We start from the raw sequence: 25,068 nt of genomic DNA, 5'->3' as shown, positions 1-25,068 counted from the left end.
CTCCTGAGGTTAGCGTACATCGCAGTGAGCATTAGCACTCACAGCAGACTGTCTTTCTCTTGTTTAAGGTAATCTGTCCCTGGAAAAGAGCTCGCGCCAAAAGACTTGTAACTGGCTGACTGATTCTGGCTGGGAAGACGTAGTGAAACTGTCTGAGCTTTTTCCTGGGCAGTTTGACTCTTTGCCTGATGATGTTAGCAGAAATTCATCAGAGTGGCAGTCTGTAAGTAGCGGCTACTTATTTATGGTGAGAATCACCGGCCGTCTTTTCCCCAATCGACTGACTAGCGGGCCTTGTGTTTGTTCGCAGTGGTATGACCTCGATGTACCAGAACAGGCTCCGCTGCCAATGAGATATGACGAGAAGCTAACAGACTTTCAGAAGCTGCTCCTGCTGCGCTGTTTCCGTGTAGACAGAGTCTACAGAGCCATCACCGACTATGTCACTGTCACCATGGGCGAGAGGTGTTTCGTTTATCTAACCAATTCAACGTACTTGTGTATTTCACTGCAGAAATGGGAACAAGCTTGTAAAAACAATGTTTTTCATATCTTTCTTAGATACGTTCAACCTCCTGTGATCAGTTTTGACGTTATCTACGAACAGAGCACTCCGTTCTCCCCCATCGTCTTCATCTTGAGCCCTGGCTCTGACCCTGGTGCTGACCTTATGAAACTAGCTGACAGGACAGGCTTTGGGAGCAAGTTCAAGTTCCTTGCAATGGGCCAAGGCCAGGAAAAGGTACCGTGGTTGTATTTTCCGTACCTCTTGTACATGAACTGAGCTCAGAATCTAAGTGGAGAAACGGTCAATTCGTTTATAAGACCACTTTGGTAGTACCAGGTGCTCTTATGTTTTTAAGGTGAAATTGCTGAGGGTTATAATGGCTATCTGCAGTTATAGGATTCATGGTTGGACCTCATATAACTCCCCAGACCTTCGTGCAACTTCGTTTTATCTGAAGGTTGTACTGATAATGTGTTCATTGTGAATTTACCCACCTTTTTACCTCTGAATAGGAAAGGCTGTACCCAACAGCACGGCGTTGATATATACAGATACGTAGAACAGGATACGTATTAATATTCGGAAAGTCGGTTAATACCAGAAGAAAATCTAAAGTAGCAAACAAATCTGACAAGGGCTGGGCAATGTACAGAAAAGCAAGAAAAGGGAAAAAATAAACAGGGATTAGGAAGGAACAGCCAAATCAACTATCCCCAAAATAAAAAAATAAAAACTAAGAAAAGATGACAAATGGAAGAGCGGAACATAACCCCACAAATAATGACATGAACATGAGACGAAAGAGACAACCACGATACTTTGTGGAACCATTAAGGGACTATCATCTTTTTTTTAGACGAATGTCATGAAAAAAAGGTTTTATAATTCTCACCAATAATTTTTGAAGAACTCGTACCTCATTTACAGCTATTGGCTGTGTTAGTAACCGATGTCCACTATTTAAACTCCAGAAGTAGATCAAAACGTGCAAGGCAATCTTTTTTGTTCTCCTTCTCAAGATTGCGTTGCACCTTCTGGAACTGGCAGCAGCTCGTGGTCAGTGGTTGATGCTACAGAACTGCCATCTGCTGGTGAAATGGCTGAAAGATTTGGAGAAGTGCATCGAGAGGGTCACCAAACCTCACCCCAACTTTCGCCTTTGGTTGACAACCAACCCAATCGATGACTTTCCCATTGGCATTCTTCAAAAGTCTCTTAAGGTGAAATGACCAACTCTCTTCACTTTTAGCAGTATTATTTCAGAATCCGAATCAGATTCAGAATCATCTTTATTTGCCAAGTATGTCCAAAAAACACACAAGGAATTTGTCTCCGGTAATTGGAACCATTTGAAACATGAACTGGATTCATTATCCCTTTCCTACTTCTTACATACGGCAATTCCGCACCAATAAAGCCTGTATGCTGTCATGTGCTGCAGGTTGTCACTGAGGCGCCAAATGGTCTCAAGCTCAACATGAGAGCCACCTACTCTAAAATCTCCCATGAGACTATGACTGGATGCCCACACTCTGCCTTCCGCAGCCTGGTCTATGTGCTGTCTTTCTTCCATGCCGTGGTGCAAGAGAGGCGCAAGTACGGCAAAATTGGCTGGAACGTCCCTTATGACTTCAGCGAGTCGGACTTCTTGGTAAGTGGTACAAAGAACTATTTGGACCAGGCTGGACTGGTTTGAGTTAGCTCAGTGTTGCACTTGGGCTCACCAGGTGTGTTTGGAGATCTTGAACACCTACCTGACCAAAGCTCACAAACAAAGAGAGAACAACATTCCCTGGGGGAGTATCAAGTACCTTATCGGCGAGGTTCGGGAAAGCTTTTGTGCATTATTTATTGTTTTTCTAAATTCTGCCGCAAATTGAAATGCACACATTTCACAGGTGATGTATGGTGGACGAGTCATCGATAGTTTTGACCGCAGGATCCTGAATGTCTACATGGATGAGTATTTTGGAGACTTCCTCTTTTATGACTTTTGCCGGTTTCACTTCTTCAAAAACAATGAAGTAGACTACAAGGTTCCTCCAAATGGACCCAAGACAAAATATATTGGTCAGCTTTTATTTGCATTTTTCTATATTACCTTATAAGAGTTCAGCAGTCAGCCTTTACGACTCATTATTGATGACAGATGAGATTGAGTCTCTGCCGTTGGCAAACACCCCCGAGGTGATGGGTCTTCATTCCAATGCAGAGATAGGATACTACACCCAAGCAGCCAAAGACATGTGGTTGCATCTTATAGACTTGCAACCACAGACGGGTAAGCTGTAGCAGTTTTTGTTTTGCCCTTCCATTTGCCTCATTTGTATTGTATGTTGCTTTTTACAAAATCACAACCTCCTCTGGTTCAGGTGAGTCTGGTGGAAGCATCAGCAGGGATGAGTACATCACTCAGGTGGCCCAGGACATTCAGAACAAGTTGCCCGCGTTATTTGACCTGGATGTTATCCGCAAGCAGTTTGGCACGGAGATCTCCCCTACGTCTGTGGTGCTGCTTCAAGAACTGGAGCGCTTCAACAAGCTCGTGGTCCGCATGAAACGGTCTCTTGCTGAGCTGCAGAGGGTGAGAGGGATGGACACACACTTGTTGTGTCTTTTTGTCTCCCTCACAGACTTACTTTGGTTTTGATCGCCTGGTGTGTGTAGGCCTTGGCTGGCGAGGTGGGCATGAGCAGTGAGCTGGATGAAGTTGCCCGGGCCCTTTTTAATGGTCAGATCCCTGCTATTTGGAAGAAATTGGCACCTGACACACTCAAGTCCCTGGGCAACTGGATGATACATTTCAAGAGGCGATTTGAGCAGTATAAATCATGGGTGAGGAAGAATTCACGTGAAGTAATCTCCATTTGGGTTACAGTATCATTTACATTTGCTTTATCAAAAGGTGGATGCGGCAGAGCCTAAGGTCATGTGGTTGTCAGGACTCCACATCCCAGAATCCTACCTGACTGCCCTAGTTCAAGCTGCATGCAGACAAAATGGTTGGCCTCTGGATCTTTCCACGCTTTACACTGAGGTGACCCGCTACCGGGAAGACGAAGAAGTCAATGACAGACCTGCACAGGGTAATGGACTGAAACTCTTTGGAGAGCAAGGGTGTCCAAACAATTGTGGCGCATTGTCTGTTTTTTTACAAGCCCACAAAATATACTAAAATTAATAATTGACATGCCATACGCCTGCATTATATAGTACTACTTATATTAGTTGCGATGACCCTGACTTTTAGTACTACTGCTAATAATAATAATACATTTGTTTTATATACTGTAGAGATTTTCTAGGTTACCAAAAATGCAAAGAAACTTCAAGTAAAAAGGTGACAAAATTTTCATTCATAACGCCCTGACGAATAAAGAGCAAAGAAAATTCAGTTAAAGCAGCAAGTAGCGACATTAGCAATAGTTTTTTCCACTTTCTGTTCCGTGTCAAAGTCAGACTAGTACAGATTGTTTTGGTTCTTAAAGTCGAGTTATGCTACTGCAACTGCTCAGTACAGGGGCAGATACACTCGAGTCTACTTTGCACTCTGCTGGCCACCCCAAAATCCTTGAAAATTATTGACTTTTTGGATTATCACTTAGCTGTTTTTTGTTTTTTTTTAAATATATAATTGCCTAGCATATCTTTAGCTGCACTGATGGATTGGCTTTCGTGTGTTAAATCAATTAAAAGTAAAGAATGTCATAGTGGCCCTTGCAACCTTTGATTTGTATGTATTGAAAGTAAAAGTTTAGAATACCTTGGACTCAAGTGTCACTCGTTAAACTGTCGAAGCTGATTCATGTGAGTCATATCTTGCAGGCTGTTTTGTGTCTGGTTTGTACCTGGAGGGAGCTGACTGGGACATAGATGTTGGCTGCCTGGTCAAGAGTAAACCGAAAGTTCTGGAGGTTCAGCTGCCCATTCTCAGAGTCATCCCCATTGAGACCCGACGCCTCAGGTTACAGGTATGAACCACAATTCATGTTGCGTGTATCAGCTATTTTATTGATTTTGGCAACGGTTGTACGTGTTGTGTTCCACAGAAAACACTGAGGACCCCTTTGTACACCACATCGTTACGGAGGAATGCAATGGGTGTGGGTTTGGTATTTGAGGCTGATCTGTTCACCACAGAGCACCTCTCCCACTGGGTGCTCCAGGGTGTTTGTTTATCCCTCAATACTGACTAAAGACAGCCTTTGGTGGTTAGTGATACATGGTAAAAGTGGTAAATGATGATAGAGTTTGAGCTTTTGAGTTAATTGCGTCAGAGAAGGTTTGAATTCATCCTTTGCTCACTAGATGGCAGCACTTCACTCAGCTGCAGAAGCCACGAGGGTCTGTTTCAGTGGACGACAGACTCCAATCCCAACTGCTCATGTGTAGGTGTTTTCATCAGTAAAAAATATACAACCAATTAATTAGTTTCCTTCTGCTTTTTATGTATAAAAATATTGTTTCTTATATCTTCGTTCCCTTGCTGACCTTATGCAGACATCAGGATTTCTTTTTTTTTTATTTTTTTTTTAGGATTTGAACATTTTGCACATCCAAATGTCCGTCCTGGAGGAAAAAAGGAAATTGTTTTCTGTCATGAATCCGAACTACCGAAATGAAAGTCAGATCTTTCATCCGCGCACACCTACACAAAGCATATGTAATGTGTTTGCAGGAACCAGGAGAGCAGCTACTCAAAACAGACAAGAAAAAAGAATTCAATGGAGTCGACACCCAACCCCTTCCACAGAAGGCAAAATTATTTTCAGCTGCTTGTGAGTGGAGGGATTTACTTAAGTTAATTCCGCAATATGCAGACCCCAATCCGCCATCAGCCTAACCAGCTTCCTGATGGTTGTGTGCTCATTCAACTCATCTGCCCCCACCACCTATCCCAATTCTCTGAATACCTCTGCATGTCAAAACATTTAACAGCACTAATCCTTTATCTCTTTCAATTACCAGATTGTGTGGCACGGTGGACGACTGGTTAGAGCGTCAGCCTCACAGTTCTGAGGACTGGGGTTCAATCCCCGGCCCCGCCTGTGTGGAGTTTGCATGTTCTCCCTGTGCCTGCGTGGGTTTTCTCCGGGCACTCCGGTTTCCTCCCACATCCCAAAAGCATGCGTGAATTGGAGACTCTAAATTGCCTGTTGGCATGACTGTGAGTGCGAATAGTTGTTTGTTTCTATGTGCCCTGCGATTGGCTGGCAACCAGTTCGGGGTGTACCCCGCCTCCTGCCCGATGACAGCTGGGATAGGCTCCAGCACGCCCGCGACCCTCGTGAGGAGAAGCGGCTCAGAAAATGGATGGATGGATGGATGGATGGATGAATTACCAGATTGTCCAACTCCAGGGTAGTCAGCGCAGCATCAACGTGATCATGTTTCGTGACACGTGAGAAGTGAAGTCGCCCGAACCGCACATTCACATCTTGGGTCGTGGTCCTTAGTTTGAGCAGCAGGTGTTTAGTTTGGATCAGAAGTGCAGCTCCGTGGTTAGTGGCCACTTGTCCCACGTGTTTGGGCAGGTGGCTGCTTTCCTCCCACATTCTGTCTGTCTGCATGGGCACTGATGACTCGGACACCAAATATACATGCGGTGATGGTGCTGCATGTGCATAATTGAACTAAAAATCTCGTGTCAGGTAGCGTTTGAATGGTGAGGGCAAACACCCTCACGGCCCACAGGATGAGGTACACATGAGTTTACAATACAAGAGCTGTATCAAAAATAGTAATTTTACATGTTTATAATGCTGTTTTGTATTCACACGCCTTCATAGTCATTTGTTCAACACGATGTTTCATTATTGTGGTTGTGTAGTGCTCCACTATCAATCTGCAGTTACCATATTTAGCTCGATGAGCATATTAGAACATGTGTCATGTCATGGCTTCATGCTGGAGTGTTTTGGAACAGTACCTCCAGAAGCTTGGCTCCGAAAAGGCTGCAACGAGTTATTTTAAGCCAGTCGTTTCCAACCACATTAAAGGGTCGTGAGAGATCACCAGCTGTGCCACGGGAAATTATCTTACTTTACAACTGGTCCTCAAATTCTTATTTATTTACTTAACGTCTTATCCTTGTTCATGTATTAATGCCAGCGACGTATAGTGACACCCTGAACAATTACATGCTTCTCCACTAGATGGCATAAGGTCCAATTAACACTTTTAAGTATACTTTCTACTTTGTTAACATTTCTGTTTGGTGGAGTGACACGAGAGTTTTCTTTAGTATGAGCCTCAGTAAACGTTGGGAAATACTGCCTGCAGCACTATTTGTCATTACACTTCAGCCACAATTGTGAATATTTTGTTAACTTTGCAATACTGCCGGCCAATTAAATCTGAGCATTGTTACCTTTGCAAATGCATTGTTTTTCTTGCCTGTCATGACGGTGAGCATCAACTGCTCTTGACATGAGCATGCTTTGTCCTCAAGAGAGGGGGGGAGGCACATAGAAACTGGGCAGGGTGGAAGGACTAAGTAGGCTGTGCTTTAAAGAGACCCGAGGAACCTATAAAAAGTGCTTTCATGCCCGCTGATGTTTCAGCTCCGTGTGCGCAGTCAACGCCGAGGAGAGCAATTAACGCCAACATGTCCGCTCTGGGGGATTAAATCATCACGCCCATCGCTTTCAATGCTTCTCGGCATACTAAAATAATATTGCACGTGTGTTGTGTTGTGTAACTGCCTCTGTTTGACACACCTCTCCTTTAACTTTCTCCCGAGCTGGCTGGCTTTTCCCAGGCGGGGGAAGTGTGGCTCATCGAACCGTTCGTGGCTGCTCCTCATTTATTTATTTATTTATTTATTTGCTTACTTGCTTGTCGGCGTTTGATGCCACGGCAATGGGACTTTGCCAAAGGGAGAACGTGTTTGCGCGTTGCTGGAAAAGTTTGCTTTGGACCGTGCTGGTGCTCTGGCTGTGCACGCCCGCTGACGGAACCTGGAAGACTGGACTTTACAAAAGCAGAGCGCAAGCTGCAGCCTCTCATCCCGCCGTCTATCAAAAAAGGTAAGCATCTTTTATTCACTTGGTCTTTCTGCGAGTACGGGGATGACCAGTCCGCTATTTTTAAACCCTGCAGCACTCAACATTGTGTAGATGCGTGCTGCTTTGCCCTCCATCCATCTACGAGGGCTCATTGTTCCCTTTTCCTGCGCTCTCATCCTGAAGTTGTCCCACCCCGGTGAGAGCGCGTGCCCGTCTCTGGTCCGCAACAGGATGCAACATTTTCTAAAGTTGTATTTTACTCCACATCTTCACGTCTTTTAAACAAAAAATGTGCTTCTTTATTGGACACGCAAACTGTTGAACCCTGTACTCCGAGGGGACGTTTCCCCATCTTCCAAATATTTATGCTGTCATGGTCTGCAACTCTGCACAAGTGATGATCCACCAGCAATGTTTAAATATGACCATGCGGGCAAATAGTGAAACTTTACTATAAAGCCACGATTGCCCTCTCACCACATTTTAGATGCGAAATATTGTTTGCACATGTGTTTCAGTCATGATTTATGTACTGTATTTATGCAGTCCCTGGGGGGTTTGTTTGAATAAGACAATGCTTTCAAATGGTTTTGCAGAGTGGTTGGTTGTTAATCTAAAGCAACGCCCCTCCACAGGGGTCGATTTGTTTTTTTCCCCCATTCTCGGCTTTTTGATTAGGGTTGTTGCAATGAAATGAATGCAATGTCCACTGTGATCACGATTTGATCTGTTTGGTGAAACCTTATTGGGGCGACGAGGAGTTAGCACATCTGCTTCACAGTCCTGAGTTTGAATCTTCAATAATTTAGTGGTAACCTCACATGCACCCTCATTCAACCTCGGGTTTGACTCGCATGTGGAGTCTGTGTGGTCTCCTCAAGATTGTGAGCGCATGTAAGATTGTTTTCATTGAAGACACTAAATCAGTGGTCCCCGACCTTTTTAAAACTGGGATTCTTCTTTGGTACTGATTAATGCGGATGGCTAATACACTCTACACACCTCTGAATAACAAATTGGCTCAAATTACCTACAATTGATGATCTTCCTCTATTTACAGACAGTCATCCTGTTAATGATACTGGGATTAATTATAAATTGGAATGATATATATATATATATATATATATATCTAAATTTGCAACACCTATAAATAATCAGTTCGACAACAATTGGGCTGTAAATCGTTTTGGTAGCGTGGTCACCAGTCCAAATTTACCTCAGTGTAGTCAGATAGGGTTTGTGGCTCTGGGGGGCTTCAACGGTGAATAACAAGGAGGCCCACTCTCCCGGGCATGTCCAGGTGGCTTTCATGGCTCCAATAGCTCCTGCTGCACCGGCCCTCTTCGCCGCTCGGCCCCCTTGTCACTCACGGCCTCGGGCTTGTCGACATATTTACTAAACACAAAGCATCTGGGAGTTCATTGCATCTGGGCTCACTTTCTTCCCTTGAAAGTTGAGAAGTTTACAGTGGGTCTGTAAGTGGTCGATCGCATTTGTGGGACAGGAGCTGCCGCGGCGTCCACAAGGGTCAGGGGGTTTAAGGAGTCATGGGATTGAGCCAGAGTCGGAAAGGAAAGTGGATCATGTTTAAACAGCCGCAAACGACATTTTTGGAAACTAATATTTTGCTTGTTTTGTTTTTTTGCCACATAAAAGGGGGAAATCTTAAAAATATTACACACCTAGTAAAATTCAGTCCAGTTAGACACCACTGCAAGCTACAATCATAAACGCAAATGCATTATTAAATTGACTTCTTTGATGCTGTGAATCAAAGCTGAACCTATTTATTTGTTCTTATTTTGTAAACGCAACATTTTGCTCTTATGTAATTGTTTTGGCCTGCTGAGTCCATTGTCTCCCAGAAAGAGAATCTGCACAATGAAGTTCAGACGTTCGCATATTAGCAAGAGGGAGAATAGAGGAATGCATTCCCACCCCAGCATTACGCAAATGAAAGGGGATTAACACTACTTGAGTAATTTCGCGACTGGTGCGCTCACGCCAGTGCAGAGCTGATAAAGTGCTCATTCACCCTCGTACTGCTTTTGTCCTTTTAAAACTACCGAGCTCAGTACTCTGGAGGGGTGGGGGGGGGTGTTAGTGTGTGTGTGTGTGTGGGGGGGGGGGTAAGTGGCTTTATTTGGTATCTCGTCCATTTCTTTATCTTCCCCTTGAGCACTTGTCATGGTCTGACAGGCAGTCTGAGCCCTACGGCCTGCCTCATTCCTCATCCATCTTAACCATGTCTACGTCTCTTGAAGTATGGGAACAGAGAAGACTGGGATTCCAGGGGCTTCAAGCAGAATGGCTAAGGAGTTGACTCAATCAACTCCAATGAAAATACAGGTTTATTTGAAAGCAGCGACATCACAACACTGGTTAGTTTGAATTCAAAAGTCCATTCCATCCATCCATTTACTGTACCGCTTCTCCCCACTAGGGTCGCGGGCTGCTGGAGCCTATCCCAGCTATGTCCGGGCGGGAGGCGGGGTACACCCTGAACCGGTCGCCAGCCAATCGCAGGGCACATAGAGCCATTTGCGCTCACATTCACACCTACTGGCAATTTAGAGTCTTCAATCAATTTAAAGTCCATATAAAGTGAAAATAAATGTCATGTAAATTGGACACACAAAGGAGAATTTGAATGATTAAATTTGAATGAAAAAAATCAAGTATATAAAATTAGGTTTCAAAGACGTGACAAATCAAGCCGTTCTTTCCGCTGTCAGACGCTGTGGGCATGGCCGCCGAATGAAACCACGCCCACGTGTAGGGCTGTGAAAAAAAATTGACCACAAAGATTGGTCGCCGCAAAAATTTCTGCCTCGAGGCAATGAAAAAATACGAATAAAAGCATATTTGGGCCGGCCGGAACAATGTTTGGCCACTGTCCATGTTTGTTGCTGATGGACGCAGCGTTGCACCAGTGAAAAACATTGCAAAACACGACAGAGGAGTGTCTGTAAGTGGTTTTTAAGACACTATTAGATGTATAATGTACATATAACATGATGTATGAGTCAGCTGAATGGTAGTTATCGTTTTGTTTTTTTGTTTTTTTACCTAAAATGGTAATCGCTAGCACGCTAATACTAATCGCGAATGCTAACGTTTAGCAAAGGCTAATTTTGTTCTCTCGAATTCTTTATACCAAAGTTTCAAAGTTTATACCATGCACTCAGTATCAAGATATGCAGTTTAAGGATAGAAGTTCAGCCTTTACAAATGAGAATAAAATACATGATAGTAGTTTTAAAAAAAAAAGTTAAAAAAGGAGTTAAAAAAAAAAAAAAAAAAAGATTTTTTGGGGGGCGATTCCACGGGTACTTGACGGAATAGTCGATACAAAATTGATTCTAAAAATGATTATTGTTTTGCTCCGCACATGTAGCTAAATAAAGCTAATTTAGAAGCAGCTGCAGTGCAGTGCTGGTACATACATTACTGTAACGTACAACCATAATAATGAACATATTTAGATGTAACTGAAATCATAGTCATCCACAACCATGTATTTGAGTCACATATCTAAAGGCACGTTTCTAATACAGCTTCTGAATACATCTTACTGAAGCGAGCTAGTGTGCTCACCATTTTGGCAGATGAGTGTTTTTTTTTTTTCCCCAAGCGATCCGTCCACATGTGAGACACATGACGGCACTCCAGGTGAATCCGCCTTCTCACTTGCGAACACTTCAAAGATGCACACACCCGTGACGCACTCAAAGGCTGCAGGTGTCCACACCTGAAAGGGCCAGACAGACAAAGACAAATGAGGGTTTTCCTTGTTTCTCCGTTGCTGCTGTGAAGAGACACTTCCATGTGACCTTTGATGCCCTTTAGGGTTCTCTGCTTGTCATCTGCACAACTGCGCACACACACTCACATGCTTCGAACTTGGAGCAGAAAGAGCCACCGTCCCTGGTGTGCCGTATCTTCTACTGCTCATTTAATGGGTCACCATCCCTTCTGTGTCTTAAGCAATGCATTAAAAATACCCCAGACACCTATTTTCATGCTATATGGGAACGCACACCAATTCAATGCTTTTGGACTTAGGTTACGCAGAAACTATCGTATATTTTGAACTGCAGGATTCCACCTCCCCCAAGATTGTGCACACATAATCGACCTCCCAAATAAATATTCACAATCAGTACTCGTTGCATCAGCAACCGCTAAGAAAACACGTTTATTCAACTGGAAAAATAAGCAATATTAATCACTGGTTAAATCTCATCACAGAGTAAATTGCATTAGAAATAATATCTGCGGAATGAAAAAATCAATTACCTAATTACACAGACAGCTGGTCACCCTACTTCAATATAAATCACAGGTGTCAAACTCAAGGCCCGGGGGCCAGATCTGGCCTGCCACATCATTTTATGTGGCCCGCGAAAGCAAATCATGTGTGTGAACTTCCATGATTCTTGCTAAAATCTGTTCCAAATTTTGTATAATATTCATATGTAATAAATAGTAATGAACTATTGTAATCATGTTTTGTCTCCAAACCCATTTTACAGTTACTTGAACAATCGTTGAACAAAGTGTTATCCTTGACTTCTGATTTCAAAAGTAGTTATCCATCAATTTGTTGTCTACGTGTAATAATATGATGAAGCGATTAAACATTGATATGGTTTTACGATCATAATGGCCCTCTGAGGAAAACCAGATCTAAAATGTGCTTTTTCTCATTCTTACACGTTAGACTGATTTGCACGATGAAAGGACACGTGCATGGATTGGGGATCTTCTCTTCTAATGTAATGTAATTTTCTTCACTCATCCTGTTTACAATTAGTGCTTTGTCTTTTGCCTTTGTTTCTTTCTCAATAAACCTCAATTATAATACCGCAGCGGAAGCTTCAAAACTCTACTGTGACAGAGTGAAACTGTTTCGGCATAAAAGGGATACAGATTTTCCATTCTGCTTGACCTAACAGCCGAACGGGGCACAAAAAAAAAAAAAAAAAATTGGAGATCTTCTCTTCTTGACCCTTCGCTTGCGGTTCGGGCATCTGTGGGGGTGGGACTTTCTTTACTCCTTCCTGACCTCTGGAGGGAGGGGGGGGGGGGGAATTACCGGGCAGGCCTCCCAGCATGCATTGGTGGTGGATTCGCCCATGTTCAGCGGGTGCGTCCGCCTTGGTCCCCCGTTCTGGCTGCTGGTGGAGGGCGGTGGGGCCCCCCTGTTGCTCCCCGGGCTTGCTCCTCCTCTTCTCTCTGGTCCTTGCGTCCGGCTGTGGTTGCCTCCACCTCTTCTCGCAGAGGAACAGGCTACTGTGGGTTTTTTTTGTCCCTTCCTGGTCTGGGTCTGCACTCGGGAGTGGGTAGTGGGTGCTGGCTGGAATCGGGGGGAGGGGATTCCCGGGGTTTGGTGTGGCGGTCTTCTCTCCTGATGGTTGTCCCGCCAGATGAGCCAGGCCTCTTAATCACTCAATTAGCACAGATTCACACCATTCACTGTAAATATTATTTTCACCAGTCACATCCGGGCACACACACATACTCAGGGTTCTCTTGGGGGGCTGGTGAGGGGTCTGGAGAGTGCGGGTGTCGGTCCGGGTTTCAGTACGTCAGTAAAACTGTTCCAGGGTAAAAGGGATACAGCTCCTCTATTGCTCATTTCAGTTCTCAATTTGTCTTTTGGCTTTTCGAGCAGCATCATCAGATTGTGACAGCCGCTCGCTTTATTCATGGCTTTGCAATGTGTCCTCAGCACATTTGTGTCTTATGCTTCTTCCATCCTATGGATTTAAGTCTGTCTCTCTTTGCCCCTCTGACTGTGTTCCCATGGGATGCTACTTCTGTGACCCTTATGACCAAAGTCCTCCTTTCTTTATGCCCATGTCTGTGCTTTGTCTTCTCCAAGCAGCTATCCCCTCAGACACAAATAAATACAGATTCCCTGAGGTTTTTGGATGTGGCCCCTAAACACACTCTTAAGCCTGTTTCATTGTTTGTTCTTTTTATTTTTTATTTTTTTATATAACAACACCCTCACACCCATTTTATCATTACACTGTTGCCAAAAACAACATGCATCTAATGCTGTTCCAAGACTTTTGCACATTAGTCAGCCTCTTCCCTTCGTCTTAAAAGTTACTGACACGTTTTCCACCAGCATCTGCCCATGCAACAATATTGCCCGTGCCAGCCCCCTTGGCTTTGTCTGCCAGCTTTTTCCTCTCCCAGTCTTCAGTACGACGTGTTCCAAGCAGTATCATGAAAGATGCAGGCTGCTTGAGCTGTAAGGAGACCAGATGGGCCAAAGCTGAGGATTCACTAGAATGTAATTTTCATACGGTTGGCTGCAAGAGAAGGTTGATTTATTTATATTGCGGCACAGCAGTGTGACATGTGTTTTCGGGATATGATGCACACATCGGACCCACTCCAGTGGGGGCAAGTTGTTGACTGTTTTGAAATGAGAGCTCTTTAAAAACCCATGTGACCATTATCATCCATAAAGACAGCGCCAAAAATGTCAGATAATCATTGTGTAATAGCTATTGGAAATGAAATGAGGGGACTTGACTGGCTATATGGCATTTTATAACCTTGTTATATAACTTTATTCATTTAGATCCCACCGGAGATAATTGTGCTCTAGGAAGACAGACATTATCTTTAAGCTTTTCAGGTACAAAGAAGGAATGTATCCTTGTATGCTCCCATGCATAGAGAAAGTATTGGTCTTTGTCTTGTCTTACGTCATTGCTCATTAAGGTAAGCTAGTTCGGAAATTGTAAAATGTAGTACTCTTGTTATTACAGTCACCAAAGTTGGTGTTTCCTCTGTGATAATTACATAAGTGCAAAGCAAAGAGAGCAGGAGGCCATAAAAGTTACCCCCCGCTAGTCGCAGTCTGTAGCTGTTCCCAGGTGTACCTCGGCATACTTCCCCTGAGCCTGGGAAGTTGATCTTTATCAGTTGGTTGTGGGTGATAAAGGGACGGGAAAAGACCGCCCCTACATTATGCCGCTCAACTGGATCACCTTCACAATCTAACATTTTTCACTAATGACTAGAAATGTTCCCCCTCTATCCCCGTGAAGACAAAGTGATGTCACGCTCTAATCTTATAGCTATTGTCTTACCTAATGGCCATACAACAATTTAACATTATGCTTACAGAAAATCTTTTTCAAATTAGGTTCATGATCGCTGGGTTCCTTATACTTTCAAGGCTTAACTTTTAATTAAAGTGTAACTTAAAATGTCATTTCATTGTTTGAGTTGATTTTGTTTGACTGGAACTAAACATTGTAAAGCAAATAGCAAAAACCCGTTTGAAAATGCCTGCAACACCACAGAAGACGTCTAAATTGGAGGATGGCAGAATTATTTTCTCCGTGATTAAAAAAACTTAACATGAAAAAAAAATCAAGAATGTTCTGTAGAAGGACAGATTCAACTTTTCATGAAAAAAACGCAGAGTGACATTGACTGACAGAAGAAACCAAGGTCAGCAATCATGTATGAGTGATGGGAGAAGGAAAGTTTAGAGGAGGAATGGAACATACCACAGCGTGCGTCAAACATGGATGCAATGTTATGACATAGGAACATACGATACTGATGATGTGACAGAAGTAACAAGATAGTTTGTGAATTGTATATGGCTATATACATTCTTTTCATTTACACTGCAGTAAGCCACTTGCAAAAGCAACTGAATGCTTTCTGACCACAGCGTACCAGCATCTGACGTCGAGAGCAGGATAACGCTTCACGAAGCTCAAATCATCATCAAACTCTTCTCTGAATTGGAGTTGTTGTCAAGTTGCCTTCACAGGCATCAGATCTCCGTCGAAAGCTGCGTCAACTTTGAAATGCTATGAGAACAATATGAAGTAAAATCTATGAGGACTGTTTCCAATTCTAGCTCCGAAGAAAAACAGGTCCAACCAGTCATAGCAAGGTATACCTAATCAAGTGCCTGGGGAGTGTACACAAAGAGCTATAGCAGCGTGCATCTTGACTTCAATCTGTAGAGCTATGTGTGCGGCCGCCAGCGCATGTGGGGATTGTTAATGGGAGCTTCTTAGCATCCTTTGCCTTTGGCCCTTTCTTTGAATCTCTCTCACACACGAACATATGGTCACGCATGCATATTGACAAACAGACGGTGGTGCCCCCCCTCCTACGCTTGCAAACACCTTGGCAGCAGAACACACAAGGTTCTGCGCCGCTAAGTGGCCTGCAGTTTCCTTTGTGGTTTCTAAACGGAGCTCACAGTTACAGAGCTGCACAGTTATTGATTGATTGTGTAAACACACTCCATGGTAATAGTTTGCCACGTTTGTCCTCCGGCTATCACCATGTGAATGTAATCGGGGGCTTTGTACACATGTCATTGTTAATAAAAATCATGGTAACACATGCCTCATTGTGGGGGTTTTTGTGCGACGTGTAACCCAGAATTGTAAGATGCGATGAGAACAATGTTGAGTTATTTATTTTATTTTATCTTATTTTTGGGGGTCAAGCTCACTAGCAGATATCAAGCACTGACCCTGAATCAGTTTATTTTCATGGCAGCTTGTTCTTTTTCACTGTGTCTCAGGCACTTGCGGTAATGTCTTACAAAGCTTCTGTGGACACAGAGGGGACTCCTGACCTTGCGTTGGCATGTGCTGACACACTGCCATCACAGTATGGGACCTTGTCTGCTCTCCAGGGTGACATTATCTGCGAGCTGAATGCAAATGAATGGACACAACAGTGTCAGTAGGGCTTAACAATGCACTTCTGCATATCTCGTGGCTGATTAAAACTGTGTAAACACTATGAAGGAATTTCAAAACAAAGGGGTAGGGGGTTGGAGAACTGAATGTAGACGAGAGGATAGCGAATGTGTGACTGAGGCGAATTTCCTGCCGTAAGCGTGATGCGGAGTGAGTGTCCTTGTTACTGTTTTCAAATGTTGTGCTACTTGAATTATTTACATCCTCAAATGCTATTTTCGTGTATCTGAAGGACAGATATTCCGCACCCTTGTCTTCAGATTTCTTTTTGTGTCTGCCTTTAGAAACTGGTGTCCGCATACAGTCACGAAGACCGTGAGTTGCCAGGTGCAGAATGGGACCGTCGTGCAGCGAGTCTACCAGACGTGCCGCTGGCCACAGGGATGTACAGGCGGCAGGTGAGCAGAAGTAGCAACCATACTTACAGGGATGAATATGAGTAGCTAGCTGTTTAACCTAAATGATATGATTTATGCCAAAATAGAATTATTATCCAGGAATTTCCAAATTTAGTGAACGAAATACAAGTTGGTACGAAGATGCCGATTTTTATTTCAGAAGTTGTTTTTTGCATTACTGACACTCACTGGTCACAACATAAGATGCACATACATCCTACTGTACAAAAAGTCTCTTGGGTTTTGTTAAAACTATCTCTGTATGATACAGTGCAGCTCGAAACCCCAGTTTGGCACCCTCCCATTTGGGTACCAACTACGGTGGTATAATACCACCGGGCAGTGACATATCCTCAAACCAAGCCAAAGTAAAAAAGAAATGCTGTTCTTTTAAGATGGAATGGCTGTCGGAGTATGTGCAAATAGAAGAAAAAGCGGTGAAACTGGACGTGATTTTCTCTTTTTCGAGCGAGAAAGGCCTGGTCTACAAAACGTGTTGCGAAGCCAAAATAGCAAGCGAGTTTTCGGAAGGAAAAGTGTGGACAGAATGGAAGCTGGACTACCTCAAGCGTCAGATTCCGCACAAAAGTCATTTGAATGCAGTTGGAATTGTACGCAGATGTAAGATGGGAATGGGGATCGCCACCTTGTTGGGGGAGAGCGCCAAAGACAGAGAGAAGAGGAACGAGCTGACACTGGTAAGCGAATCGAACCCAGAGCAAGTTGAAAATCATCATCGACAATATTCTGCGAGCCATCAACATGAATGCATCTCTGCTGTCGGTTCAACAAATTCACAATCACATGGCAAAGTAACCGAGTATACCAGAAAGCTGGCGTAGCAAAAATTATGCCTTTTAATTTTTGAATTCAATCGATCAAATAGTGCAGGATGAAACTGTGTAATGTTAAAAATGCACCTTGGCACTCCCTCATCATAGATGAAAGCACACATTACAGTGCACAAAATGCTAGTTCTGTATTTTAAATACAGGGAGGAAAATAACCTTCACCATAAAACTGTGTTTGGCAGCGTCATTCAGGTGTCAGCATGCACTGCGAAAGATATTGTGCAGGCAATAATTGATAATTTTACACAAAGCATGAACTGGACCTACAGAGAATGGTGATGCTGACCTCCGATGATGCCTCAGTAATGCTAGGAAAACACAACAGAGTGAAGCGACAAATCTCACACCTAACTGAACAACACTGTGTGAGCCATAGAGAGGACCTGTGCATTGATGATGTGGAAAGTCTTCTTAGAACGGTTTATTCCATTTCCTCAAGCTCTACAATAAAGAGGGGAAAATTGGAAGACCTGGCAAAAATTCTTGATGAGGATACATTGTCATTCAGGCCTCTGAACGAAGAGCGATGGCTGTCTTGGCACCAAGCTGTGAATGCTGTTTTGAGGAGCTACTCTGTGCTGGAGAAATACTGCAAGAGAGAAGCCAGTGGCAAAATACTTTTACAAAAAACTGACTGATCCAAAGTTCAAAGTTACTCTCTTTGCTCTGGGAGATGTTTTGGATGAGCTAGCACACATCTGTCTTTTTTTTCAAAGACACAACCTGACTGTGATGGAAGGGCACTGCTTTGCAAGCGTAAAGATTGAGAAGTTGCGTTCCCAATACTTTAATAATTTTGAGTATGGAACAGCAGATGTTGCCACATTGGCAAAGAAGTACGAGGCCATTCTTCATCACCCACATTCGTTAGGGGCCATTAACAGGGAATATGGTGAATTCAAGTAGATAATGAGGCAAAAACTTAAACAAGGGTCAATCAGCACATTCTCAGATATGGTGGCTGGAACACTAAAATGCGAGGAGCTAAAAAAACATCTCTCAGCTGGTGGATATTTGTGCTACATTTCAAGCATCCAGTGCAGATTGTGAAAGAGGCTTTAGTTTAATGAATCACATCAAAACAGCATCCAGAAATCGTCTTGCAGCAGCTGATGCGCATAAAGTCAAAACTGCAAGCAGACGAGGCCATCGACCTGGACAACATGTGCAAACACTGGAGAGACAAGAAAAACCGACGGGAATATCATTTTGAATTAAGAACAAAAATTGAAATACATTTGGAAGCGGGCTTTCAAATTTATACTTCATAGTTTATAGTTGGCTTGGTTCGGTTAGCAATGTGTTTTTTTCTGTAGTTGAAAGAAAAGTGTGTTGACATTTTCATTGTAAGTTTGCAAAAGCACTTAAGTGTTCTGATGGGAATGTAAATTCTGTCATCTGATTCTTTTAATAAGCCATGTAACCTCAATGGATGTGACACTGACCTGACTGACCACAGTGCACACGTCTGATGTTGCTCACGGTGCTCTAAGGGACCCGCTCAGGGGCTTAGTGTGTTTGCTCAGACACATGAAAAATTAGAGGGAACATTGGTGGTGTTGTACCCAAAATGTGCAGCAATGCACATGAAATCTGTTGATTAGTCGACATTGTCCCCAAGATGTGGGTGGTGAAAGAAAGAGAATGTGAAGAACGCAAAAGTTGCCATTGATCGAACGAAGCTTATCTTCGTTCAGGAAATGGACACATTTCAAGAAGAAAGAGCATGAAATGTTGGATGTCCTCATTTTTACCTTTGTTTACTTTGTCGCCTCCCTAGTCCTGTTCCTTTGTTAAATTTATAGGCATTCAAGTGTATTTAGTTGGCGCAAGCATCACAGGCCCTCAGTGAAAACAAAAGGCAGATAAAGGTTTATTGTTCCAAGCTTTACTGTGGTGAATTCAAGTGTGTAATGCTTTTGCATTTTGTGTTTTTCAGCTACAGGACAGTTGTCAGACCTTCCTATAAAATGGTGTACCGCACTGTGACCTCACTGGAGTGGAAATGCTGTCCAGGATTCAGCGGGACCGCCTGTGAAGATGGTAAGTCCAAACAGGAAGTCAGAGATTCTGACCCAGGAAATGGTTTTATGAAGGAAGTTAGCTGAATTAATGATATTATACAATTCTTCTTTTTAAACACGATCATAAAATCAAACTGGGGTGCACTCAAGGTTGCATCTCTTGTTTAACAGTTTACCCATCTAAAGCATCTTTGGATGCCCTGTAAATAAAATGTATTATCTTATTAATGAATAATAATGTGTAAAGAATTAATCACTTCAGCCTGGTGTCAATTGATCAGGGTAAATGAGCTTATTGCTGCTGCATTATGTTACATTACGTTCTTTTGTATGGTTTTGTGGTGTGACTGGAACATTGTCATCATCCTCTCAAAGTGCCATGTTAGCGCTGCTGTTTTCTTTTTGTGACCACAGCAGCTGCTTGAGATGCATGCATGCACGCATACACATACACGTGCGCGCACGCACACACACACACACACACACACACACACACACACATGCGTAATGACTTCCCTACTGGCGTAGGCATCTCTGCACCGACTGTCTAGGAAGGAGGGCGGAGTGTCTATTTGGGCCGCCACTCGACTGGGTGTAACATAAATGTTCAGGCTTTTGTGGCACAAAGCCCAATAAATATTTATTGTGGTCACTTTGTGGTGGTAGTAAAAGCAAGGGCCTGTTTGACCAACAGCATGCAGGTTGATCACAACAGTCACAATACAACCTCACCCACCATAATGCAAAGTTCACCAGCGGACTAGACTTTACTTAACAAAAGCAGAGGAGAGAGGAAATTATCCAATTAAGTTGTTGCCAAAGGAGATTCCCCTCCGGTTGTCATGGCAGCAGGGGGCTGTCGAGCCAGCAGGGGTGCCGGGATTAGCCACTTAACTGAGCGCTGTTTCGGGTGGCTCAGATCACAGGCCGCGCTGAGCAGAAGTGACAGTTTCCATTCACGGGGGCCTTACTCTCTGGCACCGCGGACGCTATCCAGGGCCACCGGCGCTTTGTTCTGTCCGCGCCATGTGAGCAGAACCGCTAAGAGGACCTCAGAACCTGAAAGCGCTGCTGCCTCCCGCCTCATTCACAGCTTGAAGCCAAAATAAAAGCTGGCCACACTGGCAAAGCCGAACCCCGGTGTGGGCTTAAATCTGTTGCCGCAGATTGAAGTGAAAGCTGCACACGCAGTTCAATGAGTGCAAGTTTGAAAGGCAAGATCTTAATACCTGTTTGGGATTCCATCTGCTTTTCACTTATTTATTTATTTTTTTAAATGTTTCTTTTACCCTTAGCTGGAATTTAACATACATACTTACATAAACAAAGCCCTAACATTGCAGTATGTCTTTTAAAATCCACTTTCTGAGCAAAACATTAGTAACATTCGACTTAAGAGGCGGAACGATATACCTTTGAGAGACCTCGCGTTTCCTTCATCCCCTTTGTGCTGCTTGTCAGACTGTGGAAAATGTGCATGATCTGTTCATTTAGTTTGACCCCCATCGTTCTCTCATCGGGCCACTCCAGGCCACCACTGACTCACAGTCCCGGTGTGCATTGTTACAGTGTTAACATCTCGGCTGCCTTAAGGTGCAAAGTGAGCATCGGCTGTGCGCACGCTGAAGGTGCACTCACAGATGTGGTGAAATGGAGATGACGAGAGACTTGTTTTCTCTTGTGTCCGTCCATTCTCACCACCCCCCTGCCCTCCAGTGATCAACAAATATAAATCAGCTGGACCAGTGGAGATAACGTGTCTCTGTTTTAGTTTTGCATTTCCCCAAACCAAGGCAGTAGCCGCAGCATGCTGAGATAAATGATGGAGGGTAATGTGTAATGATGGTGCCATGCTGTCATCCAGGATTTCAGGCCTATTATATTCGTACTACTAAAGCAAAACATTACATCACATCAGGGTTCAGAACCAAGCATGCACTCCTTCAGAGTCCATGCGGGGTAAGATAACACTACATCCGACAGGCACCGCTCACATGTACTCTTTTTCGACTATCTCACCCTGACCTCAGGCTTTGGAATTCCAGGCCAGTGGTGTAATTACTGAGTTCTAATTGTTTTCTATGAGGTTTGGGAGATATTGTCTTACCTCTGGACCGGGAACATAATGGTCTTTATCGCTGATTGAGTCCAAAGAAGAAGAAAAAAAAAAATGTTAAGTATTTGCAGATGGAGGAAATTTCATAGCCTGCCAGGAGCGGGGATTTAACGTATGCTTGGTTAGATTTAGCATTTAGCAAGGAAGTAAATGCTTCTTTTCAGATTGCATCTCATCCGACAGAAATATCAAAATAAGTCCTCATTAACAGAAAAGTAGTGATCTCAGGACGAATTGAACTTTTGAAGTTGGATTTTAAATATTTTATTCTATCAACAACAGAGATGGTGTTTGCCAATATGCAAACTTATCTAAACATGCATCTTCTCCGGAGACCATGACTATCAGCAACACTCGATATCTTGGTTGTGAATTGACGTTTGGATGAGAGCCATCAAAGAAATAAGGGAACCTTATCACAGGAGGGGGGCTGCCAGGCTGCACACGGCATATGGGGGAACGTTGGCGCGAATTAGCATGGCTGTCAAAGCTCGGCCGCAGGGGGTACCCATCAAGGCATATCTCACAGCCACGCGGGGGCTGTTTTTTTTTTTTTTTTTTTTTTTTCTCCTCAGATGCAATTTGCGGTAAGGCTGTGAGGCTGAAGCGCGTCGTCCTTAATAAGCCACGGAAACTTAATCTGTGTTTTCATAGCTCTGCCCGGCCTTATCACGGGCCTACACACTAAACCCGATGCTTTAAACATCATTCAGACACACTTTGCAAAGGCAGAGTGGGAGTGTGCATGCATGTTATGTATGTATGGACGTATGTCTGCCTGCCAAAGTGGGAATGTGGGTTTGGAGGCGGGAAGTGTTCCGTACGGGGATTTGTTCAGTGAAAGATGCAGCTGTTCAGGGTGATTAGCTGCTGCAAGGTGCCAGGCTTTAGGAGCCGAGAACGAGAGCAGGTGACGGTGTTGTCCGCAACAGCAAAGCTATGGAAATCGTAAGCCTGGCGACACATCTTGCATTCAAATGTCAGACTCTCACGGAAGCGTTTCCGATGTTTCTGTGTTTTGCTTGGCTTAATGTCACATTTGATCCACAACCCCGCCCCCCACATATTCTCGATGTACATCCGAAGTCTACAAAATGCAAACGTGCATTGAGGTAGGCAGCTGCAGAATGGCCACACAGCAGCTGATCTTTATTATTTCAATGGAAAAGGCAATGGCGAGTGCTGAGACCCAAATTGGAAGCAGCTGAACCCGAGGTGATGCGGCCTCACAACTGCAGATGAGCAAGCAGTCTTCTCCGGCCCACCAGGCGTCTCTCAGGGGAAGTGTCAGAATAGTTATTAAAGGAACAGATCCTCCACCGAATTAGGGTCATGGACTGTCAATTGTTATTAGCAGTGAGTGAACCCCCGACAATTTCCAGAGCCATAAATCGCAGTAAGTGAACATCTGTATCATAGACCATACACAATTCTTTTAAATATATATTTTAACCCCTCCCTCACAGTCTAAAAACACTACCGTTTTAAAACAAATTTAAACTGATGAAAAAACACTTCTTAAAGTATTACTTAGCACCTGTTCTTACCCTCTCGTGCACACAGTTCTCCAATTGTGTGTGTGTGTGTGTGTGGGGGGGGGGGCAGTGTAGTTCTTAGGGTACCATTAGCTTTGTTGTTATAGGGAATAGTTTTTTTTTTAAATTCAATTTAATTTAAAAACATTTTTAATTTTACAGCTTTCAAGTTGGCATGATAAATAGAATCCAAGAATCAGGAATTTATTTTCACTATTTTGTCACGATGACATGACCTCAACTGTACCACTCGTCCTCTGTAAAACAGGGATTAACCTGCTCCAGATGAACAAAGAAGCACAATTATATTGGGCTTTAGGGCTAATGTATATGATCATTATAGCATTGCTAAAACAACAAAACCTATGATGACCCATGACTTCAGCACAATACTGTACATCAGTTTTCAAATCATCATATTGTTCCCATTTTCCTACTTGTAGTACTAATATTATTTTGGGCTTTCTTCTGCAGCCCTTCCCTCATTGCATCATTTGTCTCTACCGTCTGTCTACCTCTGTTGAGGCACATACATACTGACTCTTGGTTGTGTTCAAGGTTTCACCCTTAAGCGGCGTATGCACATCAAGATTTTTTCAAATCAGAACACATTTTTAAAATGTGAAAGACCTCACAGTGGTGTACTTGGAGATGAATGACCCACACAGCACATCACAGACGTAACGAGCTGTTCACCGACAATATGTGTGATCGATTTCAATATTTTGTCCCACACTTTATGGCATAGCACATTTTAGAGATTCCATATGGCGTACAAACTTTCCAGGTCAGTCCGCCTTGAATCTGAGTTAAGTTTTATGTATCTGGCTCACGGGCTGGAAACGGCAATTCCGCTCACTGATTTATTTATTATTTCCCAGCACTTCCCCCGGGAGCTCATTCAAATCTGTTTTTCCTACAGTTAGAAAGAAAGTAGGCCTCGTCAGCAGTGCAAAAAAAAAACAAAAAAAACACAACACTTTCGGGCTTGAAAATAGATACAAACGCGCGCGTGTTCTGGTATCCCCCATAAAGCTGCAGCTAATGCCCTGCATGGTGTGTGCTCACAGTTGCGGTTAGACGTTCACTCAGTCATCATGGGCAAGAATATCATATTAATTTGAGGCTATAATGATTTATTTAACCTTCTCTTTTTCCTAAGTGGAATGACAACATAATAATCCATCCAACCTTCCATTTTCTGAGCCGCTTATCCTCACAAGGGTCGCAGGGCACACATAAACAACCAACCATTCGCACTTACATTCACACCTAGGGGCAATTTAGAGACTTCAATTAACCTACCATGGATGTTTTTGGGATGTGGGAGGAAACCGGAGTGCCCGGAGAAAACCCACACAGGCACGGGGAGAACATGCAAACTCCACACAGGCGGGCCCGGGGATTGAACCCCAGTCTCCACCGTGCCGCCACAACAAAAGGAACAATATTTTATATTTTTTAGATATAGACATATACATACAAAATAGATACTGAAATATACAATGTCACTATTGGGTTAGATGTCCCGTTGCAAGTATCCCCTCTACCAGACTTTTTTTTTTTTTTTTTGTAGCTGGATCTCTAAACACTCTTCTTGGCAGAATCGCTGAAGTCTAATTTAGATTGGTCGGTTTCCTGGAACAGACCTGGCTTTTAAGTGTCGTCCCCAAATGTTAAATAGGATTGCGGTCTTTGGGAAGGCCGTTCCAGAAGCTTAATGTTAGCCAGTTTTGTCCATTTCAAAACTGTTTTTTGAGCGCGTTCAGGAGCACAGTCCTATTGGAACACCAAATTGTGTCGAGAGTTGTGGTGTGTGTTGATTTGAAGTTTATTTGTGAGTTAGTCCTCCTCAATTATT

General features: G+C 43.4%; 2 protein-coding genes across 9 annotated transcripts in view; both read left to right on the top strand.

Annotated features, from left to right (window-relative positions):
- The window catches only part of LOC133399537 (dynein axonemal heavy chain 10-like), a 29,571-nt gene extending 24,328 nt beyond the window's left edge, over positions 1–5,243 (top strand). Inside the window, exons 61-74 of the mRNA XM_061671104.1 lie at positions 69–223; positions 311–465; positions 562–742; positions 1,528–1,728; positions 1,950–2,159; positions 2,236–2,331; positions 2,407–2,578; positions 2,658–2,789; positions 2,881–3,092; positions 3,176–3,343; positions 3,414–3,594; positions 4,334–4,479; positions 4,558–4,896; positions 5,187–5,243. Of these exons, the coding sequence (XP_061527088.1) occupies positions 69–223; positions 311–465; positions 562–742; positions 1,528–1,728; positions 1,950–2,159; positions 2,236–2,331; positions 2,407–2,578; positions 2,658–2,789; positions 2,881–3,092; positions 3,176–3,343; positions 3,414–3,594; positions 4,334–4,479; positions 4,558–4,704 (2,156 nt within the window). The 3' untranslated portion in view covers positions 4,705–4,896; positions 5,187–5,243. The remainder of the gene's footprint in view (positions 1–68; positions 224–310; positions 466–561; positions 743–1,527; positions 1,729–1,949; positions 2,160–2,235; positions 2,332–2,406; positions 2,579–2,657; positions 2,790–2,880; positions 3,093–3,175; positions 3,344–3,413; positions 3,595–4,333; positions 4,480–4,557; positions 4,897–5,186) is intronic.
- Positions 5,244–7,036: 1,793 nt separating this feature from the next.
- The window catches only part of emid1 (EMI domain containing 1), a 53,853-nt gene continuing 35,821 nt past the window's right edge, over positions 7,037–25,068 (top strand). For all 8 annotated transcript variants that reach the window (XM_061671590.1, XM_061671591.1, XM_061671589.1 and 5 more), the window contains exons 1-3: positions 7,037–7,536; positions 16,568–16,681; positions 19,472–19,575. In XM_061671590.1, the coding sequence (XP_061527574.1) occupies positions 7,370–7,536; positions 16,568–16,681; positions 19,472–19,575 (385 nt within the window). In that variant the 5' untranslated portion in view covers positions 7,037–7,369. The remainder of the gene's footprint in view (positions 7,537–16,567; positions 16,682–19,471; positions 19,576–25,068) is intronic.

Source organism: Phycodurus eques, chromosome 3 (genome assembly GCF_024500275.1).
Source record: "Phycodurus eques isolate BA_2022a chromosome 3, UOR_Pequ_1.1, whole genome shotgun sequence".
In the NCBI taxonomy this organism is placed as follows: Eukaryota; Metazoa; Chordata; class Actinopteri; order Syngnathiformes; family Syngnathidae; genus Phycodurus; species Phycodurus eques.
The sequence above is the reverse complement of the archived record's forward strand: the minus strand, read 5'-3'. Positions and strand labels throughout refer to the sequence as shown.